Source organism: Mytilus californianus, unplaced genomic scaffold (genome assembly GCF_021869535.1).
Source record: "Mytilus californianus isolate M0D057914Y unplaced genomic scaffold, xbMytCali1.0.p SCAF_6, whole genome shotgun sequence".
NCBI classification, from domain to species: Eukaryota; Metazoa; Mollusca; class Bivalvia; order Mytilida; family Mytilidae; genus Mytilus; species Mytilus californianus.
Window position 1 is genome coordinate 108,346,947 of NW_026262712.1, and position 23,042 is coordinate 108,369,988.

Below are 23,042 nucleotides of genomic sequence, written 5' to 3' on the forward strand. Positions count from 1 at the left end.
AACCAATCAGTTGAATTTTAATTTTGGCAATATCTATTTTTGATGCAGATTTTCACACACTAAAATGGCAATTATAGAAAAATTGAATGCTTTTAGTAGAGATAAAACTGGTAATAATGAACTATTAATTGGATTGGATCAGGGTTCTGTGTATTCACATTATTTGTATACCTCTCCTTATTCTTGAAAAATAAGAAGTCCACCCATTTGTCTCAGGAAGAACAATATTTATAATATATAGTATAGTAAATATAGTAAACATGATTGGTGTAGCATATGATGTTTATATACTGAATACACAAAAGTATTGTTTACACTCTAATGCATTTTCACTATGCATATTGCAATGAATATTTGCCTGTGTAAAACTAAGTCGACAATTTCAATCAGCTTGTAAATGTATGTAGATGACTCACTTTTTTGTATGTTATGTAGATGAATATTTCATTTATCCATAGTACTGTAAAGACAATTATTTTCTAATTACTGTATAATGGGTGTTAAAAACAAATATATAATTGAAAATCTTTTCAGAGCAATAATGTCGGAAATTTCTTCTACGAGATATATTTCAAACGTCATAACAAACTTATTATTTGATTGGCTCACACAAAATATGAAAAATCAATAGTTAGGCATTCACTTTATTAAAGATGATGGTTTAAATTCAAATGGATGCTGTCAAAGTAGTATAAATTAATTTATTTTCATCATTTCAATTTTTTTGTGGAGATTACCCATCATTATTACACTTTTTAATCCTCAATGTTCTGTGAAAATAATTGATATTTATCAGTATACTGGATAAGTTATTTATTGTATGATTTTACTATTGTTTTTGTGAAAAAGTTATATTGCATTTGAACAAAAGATTGAAATCTGGTAATACATACTTTATTGCATGTCATTGCATTACATCTTGTTTACATCTTGCTTACATCTTGCTTAATGCTGTCATGTTGTCATGACATTGATTTTCATGGGAGAAATCATTAGTATATATTTTTACATCTGCTGGGTTTCATAATAATCTGTAAAAATTATAAAGTTCAACATAATTATTTAAAATTTAATACCATTTTCAGTATGTACATAACCTTGCTGATTTTCTGTTGAAATTAATCATTGTCTTATTTGTTGACATTTTCTGTAGTTCTATGTGAAAAAATGTTGAGACTTACAATTAATTATTTAATATTATTATAAAAAAAAGGAATACCATTAACAGTATTTTAGGTACAATCCATATTTTCTATGAAAGAATGATAAGGCTCACTTTATATGGAGATATAAGTGAAGAAATTGCTTTTATTGACATCTGCTGTGTTCCTTGGATGACCCAATAAAAAAAAAGAAAGGCTAGAATGATAATTAAATATTTACAACCATAAGAAGTGTATAAGATTCAACGAAGATTAAAAATGAAAGATAAATTATTTATATCAGATATTTTATTGTGATGATATGGTAAAAGGTGAACATCAATTTTCGAATCAGCAGGCTGTTATGTTGCTGATATAGGCTTTTTAATCAATTTTAGTGGAAAAGCAATATAAGCCCTGTACTGGTTAAGAGGGCTGTGTAAGAGTTCCACGAATTGACCCGGCTGCTTATAAAAATCTCACTTGAAGCACGTCTCAATGCTTTGAATCTTTCTGGCCAGTTTGTGACATTCATTCATTGGATCCATTATTTGTATTTTTTTATTTTTGATATCAAAGATATGTAATATGCATAAAAAGGGTTATCTATAAGACAAATAGATTTAAATGATGACTAAAGGACAAAAAAAATTATAAGTAAAAACTGTTTGAACAGTTTAGTGAAAAAGTGTTTTTAAACAAAATCCTCAATCCAAAGTTCTCATTTTTTCAATAGAAGAAACTTCTACCTCAGTTGATATAATCAATGTTTCAGGGGTCCCACTTCCTCTCATTATTCTGTTGGCAATTCTTATCTGTTCCCTAGAAGCTACAAACTTTTTGTGATTTGAGAAAGATCGAAGCCTAACTTGTCTCCAAGTTCTGAGTCTTAATTTCCTTTGTTTTCATGGCAACTCATCTTCATGAATTTCCCCACTTAAATATAAAGCCATATATATATAATTTGTAACATAATTGGTATTTAATTGTCCATTTTCATCTTGTAGGTTAAATTCAAGCCATGCAAATCTATATTCCTTAAAAACACCTTTTCTCAGGCAATCGTATAATCAGATTTTCTGGAAATTGTCACCAATTGAGGCAAACTTGGCAGTTAAAATGCGAGTAAACAAGCAAAACTTATTTTTTAGAAAATTTTATTGAAAATTGTATAGGAGAAAACAGTGAAATAGTATACTGTCATGATATGCAAGATTAATTATTATAATATGTTGGGGTAAATTATTCCTATGTTTGTGTTTACATTTTGTTATAAACAATACTAGTAACAAGATTTCATCCATTTTTCTGCTGACATATCTCAATCAACAAATTGTAACTAAGATGTATATCTTTTTAAGAATATTTGTTTCGACAGTGATTATTAAATGATTTAAGCAATTTTGTGCAATACTTCAAGACTGTATTCATTTACATCTTTCATTGTTATGACAATACATTTATTGCTCAAGTAAAATTGCATTTTGATAGCATTATGATCGTTTCTTTTTATGCCCCTCATACGATAGTAGAGGGGCATTATGTTTTTCGGTCTGTGTCCTTTCGTTTGTCCATCTGTTTGTTCGTCTGTCCCGCTTCAGGTTAAAGTTTTTGGTCAAGGTAGTTTTTGATGAAGTTGAAGTCCAATCAACTTGAAACTTAGAACACATGTTCCCTATGCTATAATCTTTCTACTTTTAATGCCAAATTAGAGTTTTACCCCAATTTCACGGTCCACTGAACATATAAAAAGATAGTGCGAGTGGGGCATTCGTGTACTATGGACACATTCTTGTTTATGCTCCTTTCCAAGTCTTGGTTGTAGCATACATACATATATTTATTCATGGTCGTTTGTAATGAAACTTCATTGATAGATTAGCATATACAATTCTTCTTATTTTAATATTAGTATTTATTAGTATTTTACATCTATTTATGATATGGCAATCATGCTTCATCATTTCAATCCTCACATAATACAAAAAAAACTTTACTGCAATTCATACCCTTTAATAGTGGATCTCTGCTGCAGTCCTCTTTCAGTACAAAACTGTCTTGTGTGAGCCAAGGCTCCGTGTTGAAAACCGTACTTTGACCTATATTGGTTTAGTTTTATAAATTTTGACTTGGATGGAGAGTTGTCTCATTGGCACTCATACCACATCTTCTTATATCTATTGCAATATTCACGATCAGGGATTGTATGTACACAGCTTGCATGTACTTATATACATTCTAAATAAAGGACTGTGGTATGATTGCCAATGAAACAATTATCCACAACTGTCCAAATGACTGATGTAAGCAACTAGAGGTCACCATACAGCCTTTAGAAATCCATATCGTATAGTCAGCTAGAAAAGCCAGATATGACAAAATGTGAAACAATTCAAATGAGAAAGGCAATGTCCTGATTTACAACAAAATAAACAAAAAGTATGATAGTCAATAACAACAACCACTGAATCACAGACTCCTGACATGAGATTGGTTTCATAAAGTATGTGGCATGGTCAAACATGATTTTTATCTCGCCTGGCCTAAAAGGCCAAGTGAGCTACTCTCACTATCACTTGGCATCCATCGTCTGTTGAATTTTACACCAAAAAAATTTGAAACTGCTGGACCAAATTTTACCAAACTTGGCCACAATCATCCTTGTGGTATCTATATTTAAAAATGTGTCCCTCCTTCAAACCAACATTGCTTAAAATAGAACGTGGGGTAAACTGCAAGTTCTGCCTATTATCTTGAAAACAGACAAAAAGAAAATCTGACAGGTACAGAAATAATTGGAATGTTGAGATCTACCTACTGTCCAATTGCCCATAAATACAGATTTTAACAAATCTCTTTAACTTCTCCTATAATTTTGAAAATTATAAAAAAATTCCAACTTTAAATGGCAAAAATGGTCAGAAATACAATATCTACAAATAAGTCAACAGGCCGAAATCGTGGATCGACTCCTTACAGGTTTTTTAGCCCTAAATGATAGATTGAACAGAAAAAGACAATCTTTGGATAATAGCTTATTCTAGCCCTTATCTACACAAGGATCACGAAGAAAAAAGCAAAAGGTTAAAACAATTTCAAAACTTATAAATAAATTTATTGAATTTTTTATTTTTAGTAGCAAACTAAAAATACTGACTTACATCATGGCCACACTATTTTGGTTACTGAACTAAAATTGTGTATTTACTTTCTTTATTTGGTACAACTTTTCTTTGGAATTTTCGGGTTATAATTCTCTTCAACTGCGTATATGATGTGGCCTTCTAGCTGTTTTGATTCGAGCGCCACTGTTGAGTGTTATGTAGACGAAACGAGCGTCTGGTGTTCACAATTATGAGTATCTTTGAAATCAGTAGTATACTGTAAAACTCTTATTATTAGTTTTACTTTCTGTCCTTTGTTTTACTAGTATACATATATTTGTAGAATAAAGAATAACTTGTAGTGACTTAATGTTGGCTGCAAGACAAGATTTAATATCAACCAAAACTTAATATATAATTAGAACACGACAAGATATTAATCTGTTCTAATTTTCAACGCTTCATAAAATCAATTGAAATTCATTTATATGATCAATACCTGGCTAAATATGGCACTGACGGGGAATTTACTATCAATTGTCTGTGTTTTGGATTTTTTCTTTTGAATTTCTCCGCTATACATATATATTAAAGGCACCTTTCTATACATCTCTATAGATTTTTTCATTCTGACACAAGGCATAGTCATGTAAGTAATGTTTAGATCATTCGTATGAAATTAAATATCCTAAATAATGAATTAATTCATAACTGTACCGATTTATTTAATAATTATCGATATATTTACTTAAACTAATGTGTACCTGGACATTATATTTGCATTTTACTACCACTTAGACGGTGCTTTGCTAGTGGACTATAAGTCTCTGGGGGTGCTTTGGTTTTTGCATTATTTAAATAATACAGATTGTTTTGAACTTCAATATGAGGTAAAACTGTTAAGGTTCGATTAAGGCACTTTTGGTTTTATGTTCTCAAACATTTTTTATATTTTTGGCTCTCCAACTTCTGGTCAGGAACGTATCTGATGAATTTATTCAAGGATACAGGCAATGAATTGCGTAGAATACGCATGGACATAATATAACTTGCTTGTTGGGTGATTTCCGGTATTTTTGTAAGGATGTGGGGTGTTTTGTTGTTGGTTTTATTATTATTATCAGCTAACCTTACCCATAGGGTTTCGTGAGCTTTTCACATCACCTGGTGTCAGTCGTCGTCCGTTAACTTTTACAAAAATCTTCTCTGAAAATACTTGGTCAATTTTACCCAAACTTGGCCACAATCATTATTGGGGTATCTTGTTTCCGATGACTCCCGCCTGCTAACCAACATGGCTAAAAATAGAACCTAGGGGTTGAATGCAAGTTTTGTCTCTTATCTTGATTACCGCTATAAAGGGAAAATCTGTTTGAGGCAAAAATGTTCAGAATGTTTAGATCTACCTACTGCATTTTTGCCTATTATCTTGAAAATTATAATAGATAGACAAAAACTTTAAATAGCAAAAATGATCAGTAGTACAAGATCTACAAATAAGTCCAATGACTAAAATCTAAAATTGTCAGTCTACTCCTTATTGGAGTTATAGCCCTTTAATGACGATTTTTACCATTGTTTGCATTTATGAATATTATCTTTAAAACTATAAAAGATAGATAGAAACTTTTAAAAGCAAAAGTGATCAGCAAGACGAGATAAGAAAAATAGTCAAATATAGCCGAAATTGTCAAATGACTCATTATAGGAGTTATTGCCCTTACTTTTTTTTCGTAGTTGCCTTTTATATTGCAACTATAATAGATAGATATAATCTTATAAGCAAAAATGATCAACAAGACAAGATCTACAAATAAGTCAACATGGCTGAATCGCCAGTTAACTCCTTAATCGAGTTATTGGCCTTTAATGACGATTTTTACCATTTTTTTAGCATTGATGATTATTATCTAAAAACTAGAATAGATTAATAGAAACTTTAAAAAGCAAAAATAATCAGCAAGACCAGATCTACAAATAAGTCATTAGTGCCGAAATTGTCAGTTGCCCGGGCTCCTTTTAGGATTTGTAGCCGTAAAAGATGATTTGTTTACCAATGTTTTACCTTTTATCTTGAAAACTATAATTGTTAGATAGTTACAAATGTAAAATGTTAAAAAGATCAGCAAGTGAAGATCTACAAATAATTCACCTTGACCGAAATCTTCAGTCTATTTATATAATGTTATGACGTTGTCAGCGTCGTCGTCGTCGTCTTCGGAAGACATTTGGTTTCCAGACAATAACATGATTATAAGTGTATGGATCTCTATGCAATTGTTTCATAAGGTTACATACCACAAAAGGAAGGTTGGGATTGATTTTTTGGGGTTATTGTCCTAATTGTTTAGGAATTAGGGGCAACAATCACGGTATTTTCTTGTTTCAGGGCAAAAACTTGTGTATAAGTGTATGGATCTCTACGAAATTGTACCACAATGTTCCATACCTCAAAAGGAATGTTGGGATTGACGTTGGGGGTTATGGCCCAAACCGTTTAGGAATTCAGGGCAAAAAAGAGCAAAAAAACTAGGAGTTTTTTGTTTTCGTACAATAACTTGAGTATAAGTTAATGGATCTCTATGAAATTGTACCACGGGTTCCATACCAAAAAAGGAATGTTGGGATTGATTTTGGGGGTTAATTCCATAACCGTTTAGTAAAAAGGGGCCATATACAAATGAATACCTTTCTAATACTTTGTATAAATTGCTTATTTCTTGACCAATTTCATTGGGGTTTAATTAAAGGCACTGGCTACGGTTACATGGAAATGTAACAATAATAAAAATATTATTGTTACATTGGAGACTAAATGCCGGAATGCATGGTTGGGTAAGGACCTGATTAATTACGAATGTAACAATAATTATTGAGGCTACGGTTACATTGCGTTATTGTTACATGAAAAACAGCAATGTACGCTAGATTTATTAAACTTAAATCTTCTATAGTTTTGTTGCTTAATTCTTTCATATGTACTAAATAATACTTGTAATAATGATAAATAATAAATATTATTATTCAACAAATGGTGTTTAAATAGTTTTACGTATTAATGGTTTTGATGTTCTTAAAGATACTACTTCAGATTAGTAGTGCCAAAGACGAAAAATATAGTTCAATGGTTTGTTGTTGAGAACTCGGGCTGAGAAAAGTGTCCACTTCTAAGTATTTAACTGCACACCTACTACTTATTACTGTCATTATACTTTGAACAATGGATGAAGAGATTCCTATTGCCAATTTTGTTTTGGGTGAAAAATTTAAAACTTGGGATGCGGTTACATTGCGTTATTGTTACATGAAAAACAGCAATGTACGATGGGACTAGTAATATGTACTAAATAATAAAAGTTGAAGACATTTATTTATATTTACAATACATAATTTGTGTCTTGGTATTGTTTCAGTTTTGTTTCAAACGCATCCCAAGTTTTAAATTTTTCACCCAAAACAAAATTGGCAATAGGAATCTCTTCATCCATTGTTCAAAGTATAATGACAGTAATAAGTAGTAGGTGTGCAGTTAAATACTTAGAAGTGAACACTTTTCTCAGCCCGAGTTCTCAACAACAAACCATTGAACTATATTTTTCGTCTTTGGCACTACTAATCTGAAGTAGTATCTTTAAGAACATCAAAACCATTAATACGTAAAACTATTTAAACACCATTTGTTGAATAATAATATTTATTATTTATCATTATTACAAGTATTATTTAGTACATATGAAAGAATTAAGCAACAAAACTATAAAAGATTTAAGTTTAATAAGTCTAGCGTACATTGCTGTTTTTCATGTAACAATAACGCAATGTAACCGTAGCCTCAATAATTATTGTTACATTCGTAATTAATCAGGTCCTTACCCAACCATGCATTCCGGAATTTAGTCTCCAATGTAACAATAATATTTTTATTATTGTTACATTTCCATGTAACCTTAGCCAGTGCCTTAATTAAATGTCTTGAATTCTTGGGGTTCTTTAATATGCTGAATCTAACTGTGTGTTTAGAATTTTCATTTTCACAAATTCAAATTCAAATTCAGAGCTGTATTGCACAATTAATAGAAGTTGTTAGTAGATTAATAATTAAAAATAATAATGCATCAAATTCTAATTTCAGTAATTATGTATTAATATAGTCTGAAATTGACTGTTCATTATTAAATATTTTGAAAAAATTATTAAAGGTAAAATTTATAGATTTATTTTAAAGACATTGTATTAATGATGAATGATATTTTGGAAATGTTTTTTTTTTTCATTTTTTTGGGGTAAATTTTTTGAAAAACTTTGTGGTAGGTTTGTTTGTTATTCTGTATAATTTTAATTTTCAGAATGCTATATATTTTTTTTTTTTGATGAAGCGAACCCCTTTGCAATCTTAGCTAATATTGTCCATTGATAAATAGATAAATTAAATATTTGTTGTACATGGATATGCTGAATCAAACCGTGTATTTAGATTTTTGATATTGGTCCATAACAGGTCAAAGTCCAATTTCAAATATTTCAGTTCTTTGACCACATTCATTCTGTGTCAGAAAACTATGCTGTGTCAAATATTTTATCACATTCATAATTCAGAGCTGTATTAAGCTTGCTTGTAGTGTCCATACTTGCCCCAACTGTTCGGGGTTCGACCTCTGCGTTCGTATCAAGCTTCGCCCCGCCGGGGCATTTTATTGCCTATTATCTTGAAAACTATAATAGATATATAGAAACTTTAAAAGCAAAAATGATCAGAAAGACAAGATCTGCAAATAGGTCATCATAGATGAAATTGTCCGTTGTCTTCTTATAGGAGTTGCTGCCCTTAAATGACGATCTTTAACATTTTTGTGTTTTGGAAAAAAACTATAGAAGATAAGAGATAAACTGTAAACAGAAAAAATTATCAGAAATACATAATCAACAAAAAAGAAGTTTTATTCATGAATTACATTTTAGTCTACAATTTTGGAGAGTGTCCATCGTTGAAGTTGCAAATAGACCTGGCTGAGCGACACAGGCTCTATAGAGCCTCAAGTAGTAGTTTATTTAATTGGTTAACAAAATTAACAAGAAAAAACTATAAGGCGTCCTTAAAACCTAATCAAAACTACTTATTTTAGGAGTAAAAAATTAAGTTCATCACACGAAATGCTTAAATGTTGGTCCTTTAATTGTGTTATTGTGATGTACCGGTAAACGATTGTACTGATATTTTCTCCTGCTTAAGGTTGCAAAGAAAAAAAAAAAGCTTTTTAATGATCCTGTAATAGCATCTGAAGAAAACAACCGGTCTTTTACCACCGCTTTTACTGATATAAGGATTTATAAATCGATTTAGTTAGTCAATATTATACTTTCACTCTGAAAGCACCAATCGCAGGTGAGACACAAGGTTCAGCAGAACCCTTAACGATATAATAATTTTTATATACATTCAACTTCTTCTTATCAATTGGTTTCCCTTTTAACATTCAAATCCAAGTCATTTGTGAAACTTGTAAAATGAAATGATATGAATAAATGAGTTGCACGTAACGTCAATGGTAATTGATATCATGATAATGTTTATATAAAGCATACGAAATATGAGAATCACTAAATTGTGGTAACAATTAAAATATAAACCAATTACATTCTGTATATTTATAGTTTACCATTCAAGCGTTCAAATTCCTCACATTATATAGAAGAAAAAAACAATTTAGTGTTTTGTTATTTTGTGTTATATCTAGGCTTACTTAGGTAAAAAAAATCCGAAAAAGCTGATAAAGAATCTGGCAAGTATGTATACTGTTAGTAGAAAAATATTCTCGGAGAATAGAATGGGGATGACTACAAGTGATAATACACAAACCATGTCGTTGATCAAATTTCAAACAAATACAATGTTCTAAAATTACAATTCCAACTGATTTTAAACCGATCTAAATATCAATATCTTTCTTTTACAGCTGTCAAAATTTGGAATTTGAATACCTTTGACCCGTAACCTTTTTAAAAGTAGATGTTAATGTGGTTTCAACTGCCTAGAGGGCAGTATACGTATGATGATTTTTAAATCCTGTTTATGCTCGTTTGGTTTAAATTCTTACAAAAAATGTTTCATTTTGCTTTCCAAGCTGTACCTGATGACTATTGTTTAAGTATCATGTGGCTTGTGCCCTGCAATGCAGCCACCAATACTTTTTATGTTTTACTCTTATACAAAAATTTATTTGTCCTGTTTAGTAGCAAACTACATGTTGCAGGACCAAATATTGAAAACAATTGTGGTTTTGATGTTGTTGTTTACTGAAACTAGCAAATGAAGTTAGATGAATATAGCTTTTCTGATTGAGAAATATATTTTGATCATTTTGAGCCCAAATTTACTTGTACATGAACTTTCAACACAATTTAAGGGTAGATATATTCATTGTATTTAAATGAGAATTTTCAGAAACCCAACATGCTATTCTTAGTCTTTTCATTTGTAAATTTCCATTGTATACAGTATGTTTTGTGCGGGAGGAGGTTATTTGTGTTGTTGGTTTTTAGTTTTTATTATTAGTAGTAGTAGTATATTTTAATGTTCAACAAAATTAACAAGAAATACATTAAGGCGTCCTTTAGACCCAATCATAACTATTTCTTTTTTAGTAGTAAGCCCACAAAAAGATTCAATGTCTTGATGCTTCTCCTGTTTAAGGGTGCAAAGAATAAAGTCTATAGTGCAATGAAATGAAGTAAACATGTCTTTACATAGTAGCAGAAGCGTGTGTATGGTGTGTTTTGCCTCTCAGCAAGTTTTTGTGAATCTAATGGGCAACACTTTTGTTCGTTAATCAAATCCAGGTATTATATTTATAAGTACCAGTACTTGTTCGTATTAATACATTTTTTGTTCGAAAGTGAAAATCTAATTTTTTTCATTCATTTCCTGTTTAACTGCATTTTAACTGACAACTTTTATTCACTTATTAGTAGATAGTTTTACCGGCACCTAAAGTGTTTTAGTTAGTAGATTTGAAGTGTTGGAACCCCTTCCAAATACAGTGATCTAAATCATTTAGGAGTTTGCAAAAGTTTTTAATGAAGTCATTTTATTTACAGCAGTACTAAACGATATTTCTATTCTTGTATGCCCACTATAAAAAATTTAGGATTTTAACAAAAACTTCGGCATATGATCGACAAAACGTTGAAATGTTCGAAAAACTAGGGAAGTTCTACCTCAGGAATAGATTACCTAAGTTGTACTGGCAAAACCATTATGAATTGTTGGTCCTCAATGCTCTTCTACGTCATACTTTATTTGGCCTTTTAAGATTTTTTAATTCGAGTGCCACTGTTGAGTTTTTGTGGGGATGGAACGCGGGTCTGACGTACAACATTATAAGCCTGATATCTTTGATGAGTTTTTATACGACCGCAAAAAAATTTTGTGGTCGTATATTGGTATGACGTTGGCGTCGTCGTCGTCGTCGTCGTCCGGCGTCGTCGTCCGAAGACACATTGGTTTTCGCACTCTAACTTTAGTTTAAGTGAATGGATCTTTTTGAAATTTGACCATAAGGTTAAATACCACAAAAGGAAGGTTGGGATTGATTTTGGGGCCAAAAATAAGCATTTTCTAGTTTCCAGACAATAACTGTGGAATGGTGTATGGATCTCTCTGAAATTATACTACAAGTTTCCATACCACAAAGGGATGGTTAGGATTTGCTTTGGGTGGTTATGGCTCAAACCGTTTAGGAATTAGGGGCAAAAAAGGGGGAAAAACAGGGTTGTCCTGGTTAATGGACAAATACTTTAGTACAAAACATAATTTAAAGCAGTGTAAGGGAGATAAATCAAATACATCATTGAAATTATCTCCCTTACACTGCTTTTAAATTATGTATAAAGTAATGGTTAATGAACAATAAAGATAATTTAAAACAGTGTAAGGAAGGTAATCCAAATACAACGTTTTGGTTACTTCCCTTACACTGCTTTTAAATTATGTTTAAAGAAATGCATATTTATAAAGGAAGACCAGTAAAAATATCTGCAAATGTTGCATCTTTTTTTTTTACAAAAAAATCCATATGAAAGATTTGACACTATATTTTTAATTCTATTATAAAATAGATTAAGTTAGCACTATGGTAAATTTAAATGGGTAATTATGGTTGCCAACTCCATTGGAAATTTGAATTGAGATTATGACCATATCTTGAGGGAAAGAATTTTTGGGGGGAAAAAAGGGGGGGGGGATAAAAAGAAATTGTGGGGGGTCAATTTTTTCTCATTTCAGATTTCAGAAATTAAAAAGAATTATTCTTCAAAAATTTTTTTTTTTCAAATTTCAAATATTGAAAAATTTCAAGAAGTCTTTAATTGCACAGTATGGCGCATTAGATTTGTAAAATCTTTGATCACATTTATTTATTTGTTATGCCGAATCTAACAGTGTATTTAGATTTTTAATTTTGGGTCCAGTTTTCAAATTGGTCTACATTAAGGTCCAAAGGGTCCAAAATTAAACTTTGTTTGACTTTAGCAAAAATTGAATATATGAGGTTCTTTGATATGCTGAATCTAAACATGTATTTAGATTTTTTATTTTTGGCCCAGTTTTCAAGTTGGTCCAAATTGGGGTCCAAAATTAAACTTTGTTTGAATTCAACAAAAATTGAATATATGGGGTTCTTTGATATGCTGAATCTAACCATGTATTTAGATTTTTTATTTGTGGACCCCGTTATCAAATTGGTTCATATTGAGGTCAAAAGGGTCCAAAATTAAACTTTGTTTGATTTCATCAAAAATTGAATTATTGGGGTTCTTTGATATTCCAAATCTAACCGTGTATTTAGATTTTTTATTTTGGGTCCTGTTTTTTAAATTGGTCTACATTAAGGTCCAAAGGGTCCAAAATGAAACTTAGTTTGATTTTAACAAAAATTGAATTCTTGGGGTTCTTTGATATGCTGAATCTAAAAATGTGTTTAGATTTTTGATTATGGGCCCAGTTTTCAAGTTGGTCCAAGATAGGGTCCAGTATTTAAACTTTGTTTGATTTCAACAAATATTGAATATATGGGGTTCTTTGATATGCTGAATCTAAACATGTATTTAGATTTTTGATTTTGGGCCCAGTTTTCAAGTTGGTCCAAATTGGGGTCCAAAATTAAACTTTGTTTGATTTCAACAAAAATTGAATATATGAGGTTCTTTGATATGCTGAATCTAACCATGTATTTAGATTTTCTATTTGTAGGCCCCGCTTTCAAATTGGTTCATATTGAGGTCAAAAGGGTCCAAAATTAAACTTTGTTTGATTTCATCAAAAATTGAATTATTGGGGTTCTTTGATATGCCGAATCTAACCGTGTTTTTAGATTTTTAATTTGGGTCCCGTTTTTTAAATTGGTCTTCACTGAGGTCCAAAGGGTCCAAAATTAAACATAGTTTGATTTTAACAAAAATTGAATTCTTGGGGTTCTTTGATATGCTGAATCTAAACATGTGTTTAGATTTTTGATTATGGGCCCAGTTTTCAAGTTTGTCCAAGTTGGGGTCCAAAATTAAACTTTTTTTGATTTCAACAAAAATTGAATATATGGGGTTCTTTGATATGCTGAATCTAACCATGAATTTAGATTTTTTATTTGTGGGCCCCGCTATCAAATTGGTTCATATTGAGGTCAAAAGGGTCCAAAATTAAACTTTGTTTGATTTCATCAAAAATTGAATTATTGGGGTTCTTTGATATTCCAAATCTAACCGTGTATTTAGATTTTTAATTTTAAGTCCCGTTTTTTTAAATTGGTCTACATTAAGGTCCAAAGGGTCCAAAATTAAACTTAGTTTGATTTTAGCAAAAATTGAATTCTTGGGGTTCTTTGATATGCTGAATCTAAACATGTGTTTAGATTTTTGATTATGGGCCCAGTTTTCAAGTTTGTCCAAGTTGGGGTCCAAAATTAAACTTTGTTTGATTTTAGCAAAAATTGAATTCTTGGGGTTCTTTGATATGCTGAATCTAAACATGTGTTTAGATTTTTGATTATGGGCCCAGTTTTCAAGTTTGTCCAAGTTGGGGTCCAAAATTAAACTTTGTTTGATTTTAACAAAAATTGAATATATGGGGTTCTTTGATATGCTGAATCTAACCATGTATTTTGATTTTGGACATTGGACCATAATAGGTAAATTAAAAAAATTCAAGTTCTTAGACCACATTATTTCTGTGTCAGAAACCTATGCTGTGTCAAATATTTAATAACAATCCAAATTCAGAGCTGTATCAAGCTTGAATGTTGTGTCCATATTTGCCCCAACTGTTCAGGATTCGACCTCTGCGGTCGTATCAAGCTGCGCCCCAGCGAAGCATTTTATTTGTGGATGAAACGCGCGTCTGGCGTTCAAACTTATAAGCCAGGTATATTTGATGATTGTTTTTTTTTCTGGTGATAGCATCTGAATTTGGTTATATGTCAAACAACTATTTGGAACTTAATTGTATCTACTATTGATCCCATAATTTTAAAAACTCTCTGTTATCTAACTTATATTGTCGATTTCAATTAAGCTGCATGATCTAAAATTCAATTGCAGACTGTTGGCGCTGATCGTTTTCTCGACTTGCAATAATTAACCAACAGATATATCAACCAAAGGTTTTCTTTAATTTCTTTATTCGAGTTTGAAAAAAAATATTGTAGCGGTCCGTTTTTTTTCAAACATAATAAATTTAATATTCATACTTCATCAATCGAATATACGAACTTAGATAAATTGTATATTTGCAGAATTTCTATTAGTGCTGTGCAGTTGTTAGTATAATTTCGTCTAATGGTCCCAATAATTCCCGCCAAAGGCTGACCGTCAGACGTCAGAGGAATGTATAACTCAGATATCTCAAAGCGGTCTACCAAGTTATGATAGTATGTGATAAAATGACATCAAATCCGCTATTCAAAAACCCTATTTTAAAAACTTCCAGGCTGCAACTTAAATAAGGTAACACTATCCATATGGGCACTTGTTTAGTTTTATACCCTAGTAGGTGTATCTGAATTATTTTAGAATAGAAGATCTCAGAAAGACATATGAAATTTTGCTTCTTTCACAGATCTTTTCTAGATTTACTTTTCGGAGTGAACCTGAATAGAACGATATTTAGCTGTCCATTCATTTTCGAACATGTTAGCCGTTATGAATAGGCTCATCATAGATACCAAGATTAAAATGTTGTACGTCAGACGCGCATTCCGTCTACAAAAGACTCATTAGTGACGCTTTAATAAAAAAGTTGATAAGACAAATAAAGTACGAAGTTGTAGAGCATTGAGGACCCAAAATTCCGAAAGGTTTTGCCAAATACAGCTAAGGTAACCTATTTCTGGGGTAGCAAATCCTTAGCATTTCGAAAAATTCTAGGTTTTGTTAACAGTTAATTTATAGTTATGATCATATCAATGATTATTCATGTCAACACAGAAGTGCATACTACTGGCTGGTGATACCCTCGGGGAGGAAACCGCCAACAGCAGTGATATGAGCACTGTAATAACGAATCAATATTATACTTCTGTTTTTGTTCCAGAAAAGTGAATATGCCTGTCCTGGTGGCACCATGGCTGATAGAATTGAAGCACTGCTCCGACGATCTTTCTTCAGTACATCCTTACGATATAGTGGAGAAACTATGGCAGCTTAATTATATATCAAGAGAACTATTGACTGAATTTCGAAACATTATTCGGACATCACAAAAAGATACCAAGATATTTCATAGGGAAGAGTCAAAATCCGCAGTCCTTCTCAGACTGACAAATGAAATAACCATGGAGCAGTTTCTTGAGGCCTTGTTTAAAGCAAAATTTCATGTTATAGCCCTCAAATTGATGTCCAAGTTTCGACAGGGGATACTTCGCTTTGTAGCTCGAAAAATGGAGCCAGGGCCTGGATTTAAACAGGCGCAAAAAATATATCTCAACACCAAGGTCAATACTCATAAAAATGTATTTAAGGTTAACCCAACAGAAGCTTGTCGAGGTCTTTATGAATCAAATAAACTACAATTTGAAGAATGGCAACAAAAACTTGAGACAGAAGAAGATGAGGAGATAAAAATAAAACTTAAACAGAATATCATGAAACATGCAAACATTTGTGTTTCCTGCTTGTTTGCAGCTCTAGATGCAGAAATTACTCGATGGAATACAGATTTTGACTGGGATGAACGCACAGGTTCCTCTTCCAAAAACGAACTAGTAAGGCTTTTTTGTCAACTAAAGGGGTACATTAAAGAAACACCGAACCCGAATATTGCCGAAGTTGGTTTCTTTTCAAGGTTAGCAATTGCTCATGCGATGACTGGCCAGCTAACAAAGGCAGAAGAATATATCGAAACAGCGTTTACATTGTCTTTTTCAATACCAAGATGTGCAGAACTTTACTTCATGTACCATATGTTTGTGATGATTCTGTTATTTAAATACCAGAAGAACCAGTCGGGAATATTATTGGGAAAGTTGGTTATCATTGCAGAAGAAGCACGATCAAGCCTACAGCAAGAGAACGATGATTCTACAAGATATTTTTGGACGCGAATGATAATTTTACGAAAAGTATTTTGTTTACTAGGGCTTGCTAACAATACGGAATTGATAAAAGGACGCAACCCATCACAAGAACAAATAGATGAAGCAAAAGAAATGCTAGTAGAAATACGTGATATGGGTGATATGGAATCTAGACGAGAAATGTTCTTTTACACGGCAAAAGCAAGAATTGCACAATTAGAAGGTGATCTTGGGAGTGCCATTTTCTGTACAGAATTGGCAATCGATTGTGATCAGTACAAATGCTTCGGCGAAACTGACCAAGTACAAAACTATCTGGAACAATTGAAAAACCTGGTGACCAAAGCTCAATGCGAAAATCAGCAAGATATTCGCAATGAAAATTATATTGGTACAAAGAAATATTTTGTTCAACATTATGCTGGTCATTCAACAATTATTGATGTCAATAAACATAACGAGAACACAACGCCAAAGAAAATAGAATAAAGTCATTTTGCCCAACTGTCGTTATTGCTATTATACTTTTGGAGTATTTGTCATATATCATTTGTTTGTTTTACATTGATTGTTAGGGTGCTGTTTTTGGAAATTTTATTAATTAACTGCGGAAATGTTTCAGTATTCGATTTTTCTGATTTTTTAACCGTTACATTTTTAACATAAAGAATAAGGTTCTGTTTTATGACTTGATTTGAATTTATGAAAGTTCTCTGTCATTACTGAATTTAACGTCCTTAGAAAATTAAACTATATTTATTTATATACTGTCTATCAGGGTAATTCATTTAGATATTTTCTACTAACAGAATTGGCTGCACACTTAGTGTGACTACAAACGTGACTGACAAAAACAGTCTTATAAATTGTATCAATGAGTATAACGACATTTCATTCATACAAAAACTTGACTTTCAATGTCCACATACCAAGACAGGCTGCGCATTAAACGTGACAATAAACATGATTTATAATACTGGACCAGTATCAAAAATGAATAATATTTTAAGAGAATGGCGGTCTACAAGAAGTGACAGCGACACAGTGGTAGCATCGTCCAAATCGTGTCATTTATACCAGATAGTCGGTCTTTCTGTGGTTGCTGTAAGTACTCCTTTTTCAAACAACAAACAGTTACATGAAGTGAAATGTTACATTGAAAAGGCAATACAAATATTCAACTTATTCTGAACACCTCTTCATCAACGGTTCTACATTTCTTTGTGTCGTGACCTCTACAAGAACAATTAGGGCTAAATATGTCAGTCAGTGTTTCGAATAACCAAGTTATATTCAATGGTCATGGTCACATGATACCCTGAATGGATATTTTTAATGCATAGACTTCATGCAGATTTCTTCTGTTCTTATTCGTATACAAAATGTATTTTTAAATTCAATTTACACTTGGACCATATAGGGTGCTCGTTTAACTCGAAAAAAACGGAATATAATGAATCTAATTTATATGTACAACAGAAACATTATCAACAATCTTTGTAAGTAGTTATGGTATCAGAGGGAGAAACAATTTACATGAAGATTACACTGGTGAAGGTGACAAATGATACTTCACAAACCATGTCAAATGATCCGAGTATAAGCAAATGCAGTTTTCAAAAAATGCTTTACAGAATACTTCTAATATAAAATAGGGAAACGTGGTATGATTGCCAATGAGACAACTATCCAATAGAGTCTAAATGAAGCGTATGTAAGTACTTATAGATAAACGTATAGCGCTAAACCCTTCCCGTAACCTGGACTTTGATGTAACAACACAACATAAGAACAATTATTGAAAATTAGTTAGAAACCTATCTGAACAGATGCGTATCCAGGATTTTTAAAAGAAAAAAAACAACTAGACAACGTTTGGAGTGGAAAAGTGTGCATTTGCCATAAATGTAGCTCTAAAAGGGGACCGGGCACCCTGCCCCACCCCTAAATCCGCCTCTGCTGAAATATGAATTGTTGTCTTAATCCTTAATTTTGAGCTACATTTCCTAGACCAATTGCCTTGTTGATGGTTAATGTCATTGTCACAATGTTTACCTAAGATGTTTTTTTTGCATTCTGTTTAGACTCTTTTTGGTTTCGAATCTGTCAAAATATTTATTATTTTGTTTCCCAAACCATTGACGACGGTTGTTCAAAAGACACGTACCGTGCGCATTGAAATACCGTTGACAGTGTTTATTGACACAGCATGCCAACTTTTTTTGTTATGTTATGAACTTCGTTTTATGAATTAATTTCGGATGAAGGGCAATGGTCAATTGAACAGAAAATTTGAAAAAATAACTAAATGACATAGTTTAAGTCAATTTCAATTATTTACGTGTCGTAAATTGATTTGAAATTCTTTTATATGATAAATACTTACATTTGGCACTAAATGTGAATGTACTGACAATTGTCTGTTTTTTGTTTCAACTTTTTATAAATCAAAAACATTTTTCTGCATTTTTATAGACTTTTCATTCTGACACAATGCATACAGAAATAAGTAATTCTTAGATTCTTGTGATATATAATGATCGAACGAATGAGTAAATTCCTTAATTAATCGTTTCATCTATTATTCATATATGTATATTAACAAGCGATGTGCGCACGTAAATTGCGCTCTCCCTGCTAGAGGACTATTAGTCCTCGATGTGAGTACCCGGTGTTTCGGTTTTTGTATTATTTGAATAATACAACTGGTTGGTAAATTTACACGGTTTGGGTTGTTCTGTTTAAACCATTTTGATGCTTTAAAACCTTTTTGCATTTTTTGGCTTCCAAACTTCGTTCAGGAACATATCAGATAAAGGTTATTCCAGGATCCACGTGTTCCATATTGTGTGCATTTTGTTGTTTTCTTTGTTTAGTGCAGTTTAGTTTATTTTTCTTTAGGGGGATGTAATATTAATTGTTTAACTGTTCAACAAAATTAACCAGAAAGTTTAACGATTTCCTTAACACCTAATGATATTTTGACTATTTCTATCAAAATATAAGCCCAGCAAACACATAGACTTAAATATTGGCCTGTATAATAGGTCCGGGTACACTAAATTGACCCTAAATTATTTTCAGTCTTACTTGGCCTAAGACCCTTTTAAACTAATGTGATATGTTATTTGTAAGTTTTCTTTCCATTTATAGTACATTAAATACATATGTAAGGATTATTTATAACCAAAAAGCTTTACAAATTTAAAATTGCTGGAAAATATTACATCTTCAAGTAAGGCCCCCTTTCATTGGAAAACCTCCATTTTTAGCCACAGGCTCATATAAATTTGACTTTTTAATAATTATGATAAGTCTGAGAAATCAAATGAGTACTCTATTGCTTTTAATATATAATATATTATATATAAAGGCATTTCAAAAGTATGTTTTTGCAATATTTTAATTTTTTAAGCCCCAAATGTTGATAGTTGAAAATTTTCAATTTTAACGTCTAAATTTAACACGCAAAGTTGAATATAGAATTAGTCATATTGTCTATAATATATATCCTATTGCCATGAAACTTTGTAAGCAGTCTTATAATTAAATAAGCTTTGGTCATACCAAGTTTCATTAAGATTGGTCAACCTTTTCTACCCTAATAGGTCCGGGTACACAGTTATCGTCCTTTGATTTTCGTTGTCCACGAATATAGTCCCTAGTGTGGACAGTGTGTTACTTGTCGATTTTTTTTATACCCCTTCCAAATTTATTTCTCCATGTTTTATGACTCAAATAGTAAGTAGGGGGTGAAATGACACTGTAAAAAATTTGGGTCATGAATTTTAAAGTAAAGTAGTGATTTGGTCCAGCTGAAAAATGTTAAAAATTAGCACTTCGGAAGCTGTCAAAAGATTTGAAGACCCCCTTAACATGAAATTGTCCATATTTTGAGTTAGAGCCGATGAAGTTTTCTATAATTTTGATATAATTTGTCCCAAAAGTAGTACAACACACTGTAAAAATATTATTGAGGAAGCGCAGGTGGGATTTTTTTAATTTTCATTTATTCTCTAAAAGAAATGCACTACGAAATAACTGTGTACTCGGACCGTATACCGTTTAATTTTGATGTTAAAGGCTGTATGTTTTCTTTACATAAAAGTCAAGTGAAAGATGTTTTTTGCCTCAAATATGTTATTGTGAATCACTTGCCTAATTTTACTAATGACTCACACAGTATTTTGGTCTTTGATTCGATCCAAATACTAAGTGCTAGTACATATTCGTATTAAAAAGATTGTTGCATTTAAAATTTAAATCAAACTTGATTTCATTATCCCTCTGTTTTAGCAAATCTTCTTGATAAAATGGCTTACCGCCGATTTATGACGTATGGTGGGAATTCATGGAAACTCCTAGGATTGCTGACTTTGATCATATGTATTCTTGACTTTCATTATTTAACAAACAGATGTAATTACCAAGTTTCGTATTTTATGTACTCGTCCAGGTTATTAATCCCCTTATAACGGTAAATTTGTCTTCATTTAATCTAATGAATAATAAATTCAAAATTAACATAAAAAACTGAATTTTTTATATGGAACGGAACTTGGACGAAATATATATTTGAAGAATGCTTGTTGTTCAATTAAATCAAGACATTAGATATTAGTTCTGCGTAGGAAATACATAAATTTAATATTATATTGTATCCAGACCCCAGGAAGTCCACAAAAAAGGCTGAAAGATGTCAACGGAATGTCGGACTAGCGGAACTTGCATGGTAATCTTGAACTCAGATAACTAACTAACTAACTAAATAATTTTATTCAGTATAAAATGTAGTACAAAAGGACCATCGCTGAAATACATGAAAACATAGAAAAAATAAAACAAAAAAGAGACAGTGCTCAATTTTGTGATTAATTTCTGATTATGATACATTTGTCTATATATATAAGAAATCTGTTGAGAACATCAGTCTCAGACGTCTCAGTACAGTTCATTAAATATCTAAATTTATCAAAATTAGTTAAATTACAAAAACATGATATAATATTAACAATGTCATCATAAAACTTTTTCCTATTGTCTTGATAGAGGTTGCATTGACATATGAAATGAAATTATAATGTACTAAATTATAATGGCTTCGGTAAAACTTTATTAAAGATGACTTCAATATTACCATTTGAAACCTTTGGCTGAATAGTTTCAACTCGGCAACACTTTTTATATAATAAATGCAAAAATATTCAAAAGGGCAAATGTTTAGTTTTATAAAGGGTTGATCTGAATTGTTTTAGAAAAGAAAATCTGAAAGGGACATATGATCACATATGGATGTTTGCTGCTCTCCAATGTGTTTTACTTTCAAACCTATTATAAGTCCTTCAAACCTAATCTTGAGGTCATTCTAAATGAGACGATTTATCAATGCCCATATGACAAGACTTCTTGAAATGTATACCTAAATTGTAAACTGTAGTTATGAATTAAAATTTTCTCTTATTTCAGGCGGTCACACAATTGGTTATGCCTGCCCTGATGGCACCATGGCTGATAGAGTTGGGGCACTGCTCTGACGAGCTTTTTCCTGTACATCCGTATGATACTGTGGATAAACTATGACAGGAAAATGTATATGAAGAAAACACAATTGACTGACTTAAAATCTCCATTCGTATAGCACCAAATAATAACAAAATATTTCACAGGGTAGTGGCAAAATCCGCTTCGTCTGATAAGCAAATGAAATAACTATAAAGCAGTTTCTGGAGGACTTCTTCAAAGCAAAATTTAATGTAATAGCCTTTAAAAATGTTTTCCAAATGTCGACAGGGCGCTTTGCAGTTCGAGTCCCAGATTTCAAGAGGCGCAAATATATATATCAACACCTATAACAATGTATTCAAAGAACATACAACAGAAGCTTGTCGAAGTTTTTAAGAAAAACATAAATCAAAATTTTGTCAGCGAAATTTGAAGACAGAATGAAACTTGATAAAGTCATATGCGAACATGTGTACGTCTTGTTTTTTAGCAGCTTTAGATGAATAATTTCTCTATGGAATAAACATTTTGGCCGGAAATAACGAACATTTCCTCTTCGAAAAAACGAATTATTGTGGGTACATCAAAGAAACACCGAACACGAATATTGCCAGAGTTGGCTTCTTTTCAACTTAGCTTATGCGATGACAGGTCAGATAGCAGAGGCATTATAATACACCAAAAACAGCATTTACATTGTCATTTTCAATTTCAGGTGTGCAGAACTAGCCTGT

General features: G+C 31.6%; 1 protein-coding gene across 3 annotated transcripts; it reads left to right on the top strand.

Annotated features, from left to right (window-relative positions):
• The first annotated feature begins 4,730 nt into the window (after positions 1–4,730).
• LOC127704274 (uncharacterized) lies at positions 4,731–17,578 on the top strand. Of its 3 annotated transcripts, none has more exons than XM_052208266.1 (2): positions 4,731–4,895; positions 15,825–17,578. In XM_052208266.1, exon 2 carries the CDS (start codon positions 15,835–15,837, stop codon positions 17,293–17,295), a length of 1,461 nt encoding a protein of 486 aa, XP_052064226.1. In that variant the 5' UTR covers positions 4,731–4,895; positions 15,825–15,834; the 3' UTR covers positions 17,296–17,578. The 3 variants fall into 3 exon arrangements, with proteins under 3 accessions (XP_052064226.1, XP_052064227.1, XP_052064228.1); XM_052208267.1 differs by lacking the exon at positions 4,731–4,895 and adding an exon at positions 9,929–10,030; XM_052208268.1 differs by lacking the exon at positions 4,731–4,895 and adding an exon at positions 10,900–11,083.
• Positions 17,579–23,042: the final 5,464 nt, after the last annotated feature.

Excerpts from the sequence above, each read along its gene's own strand:
- LOC127704274 (XM_052208266.1), top strand. The coding sequence starts at position 15,835 with ATGCCTGTCCTGGTGGCACCATGGCTGATAGAATTGAAGCACTGCTCC.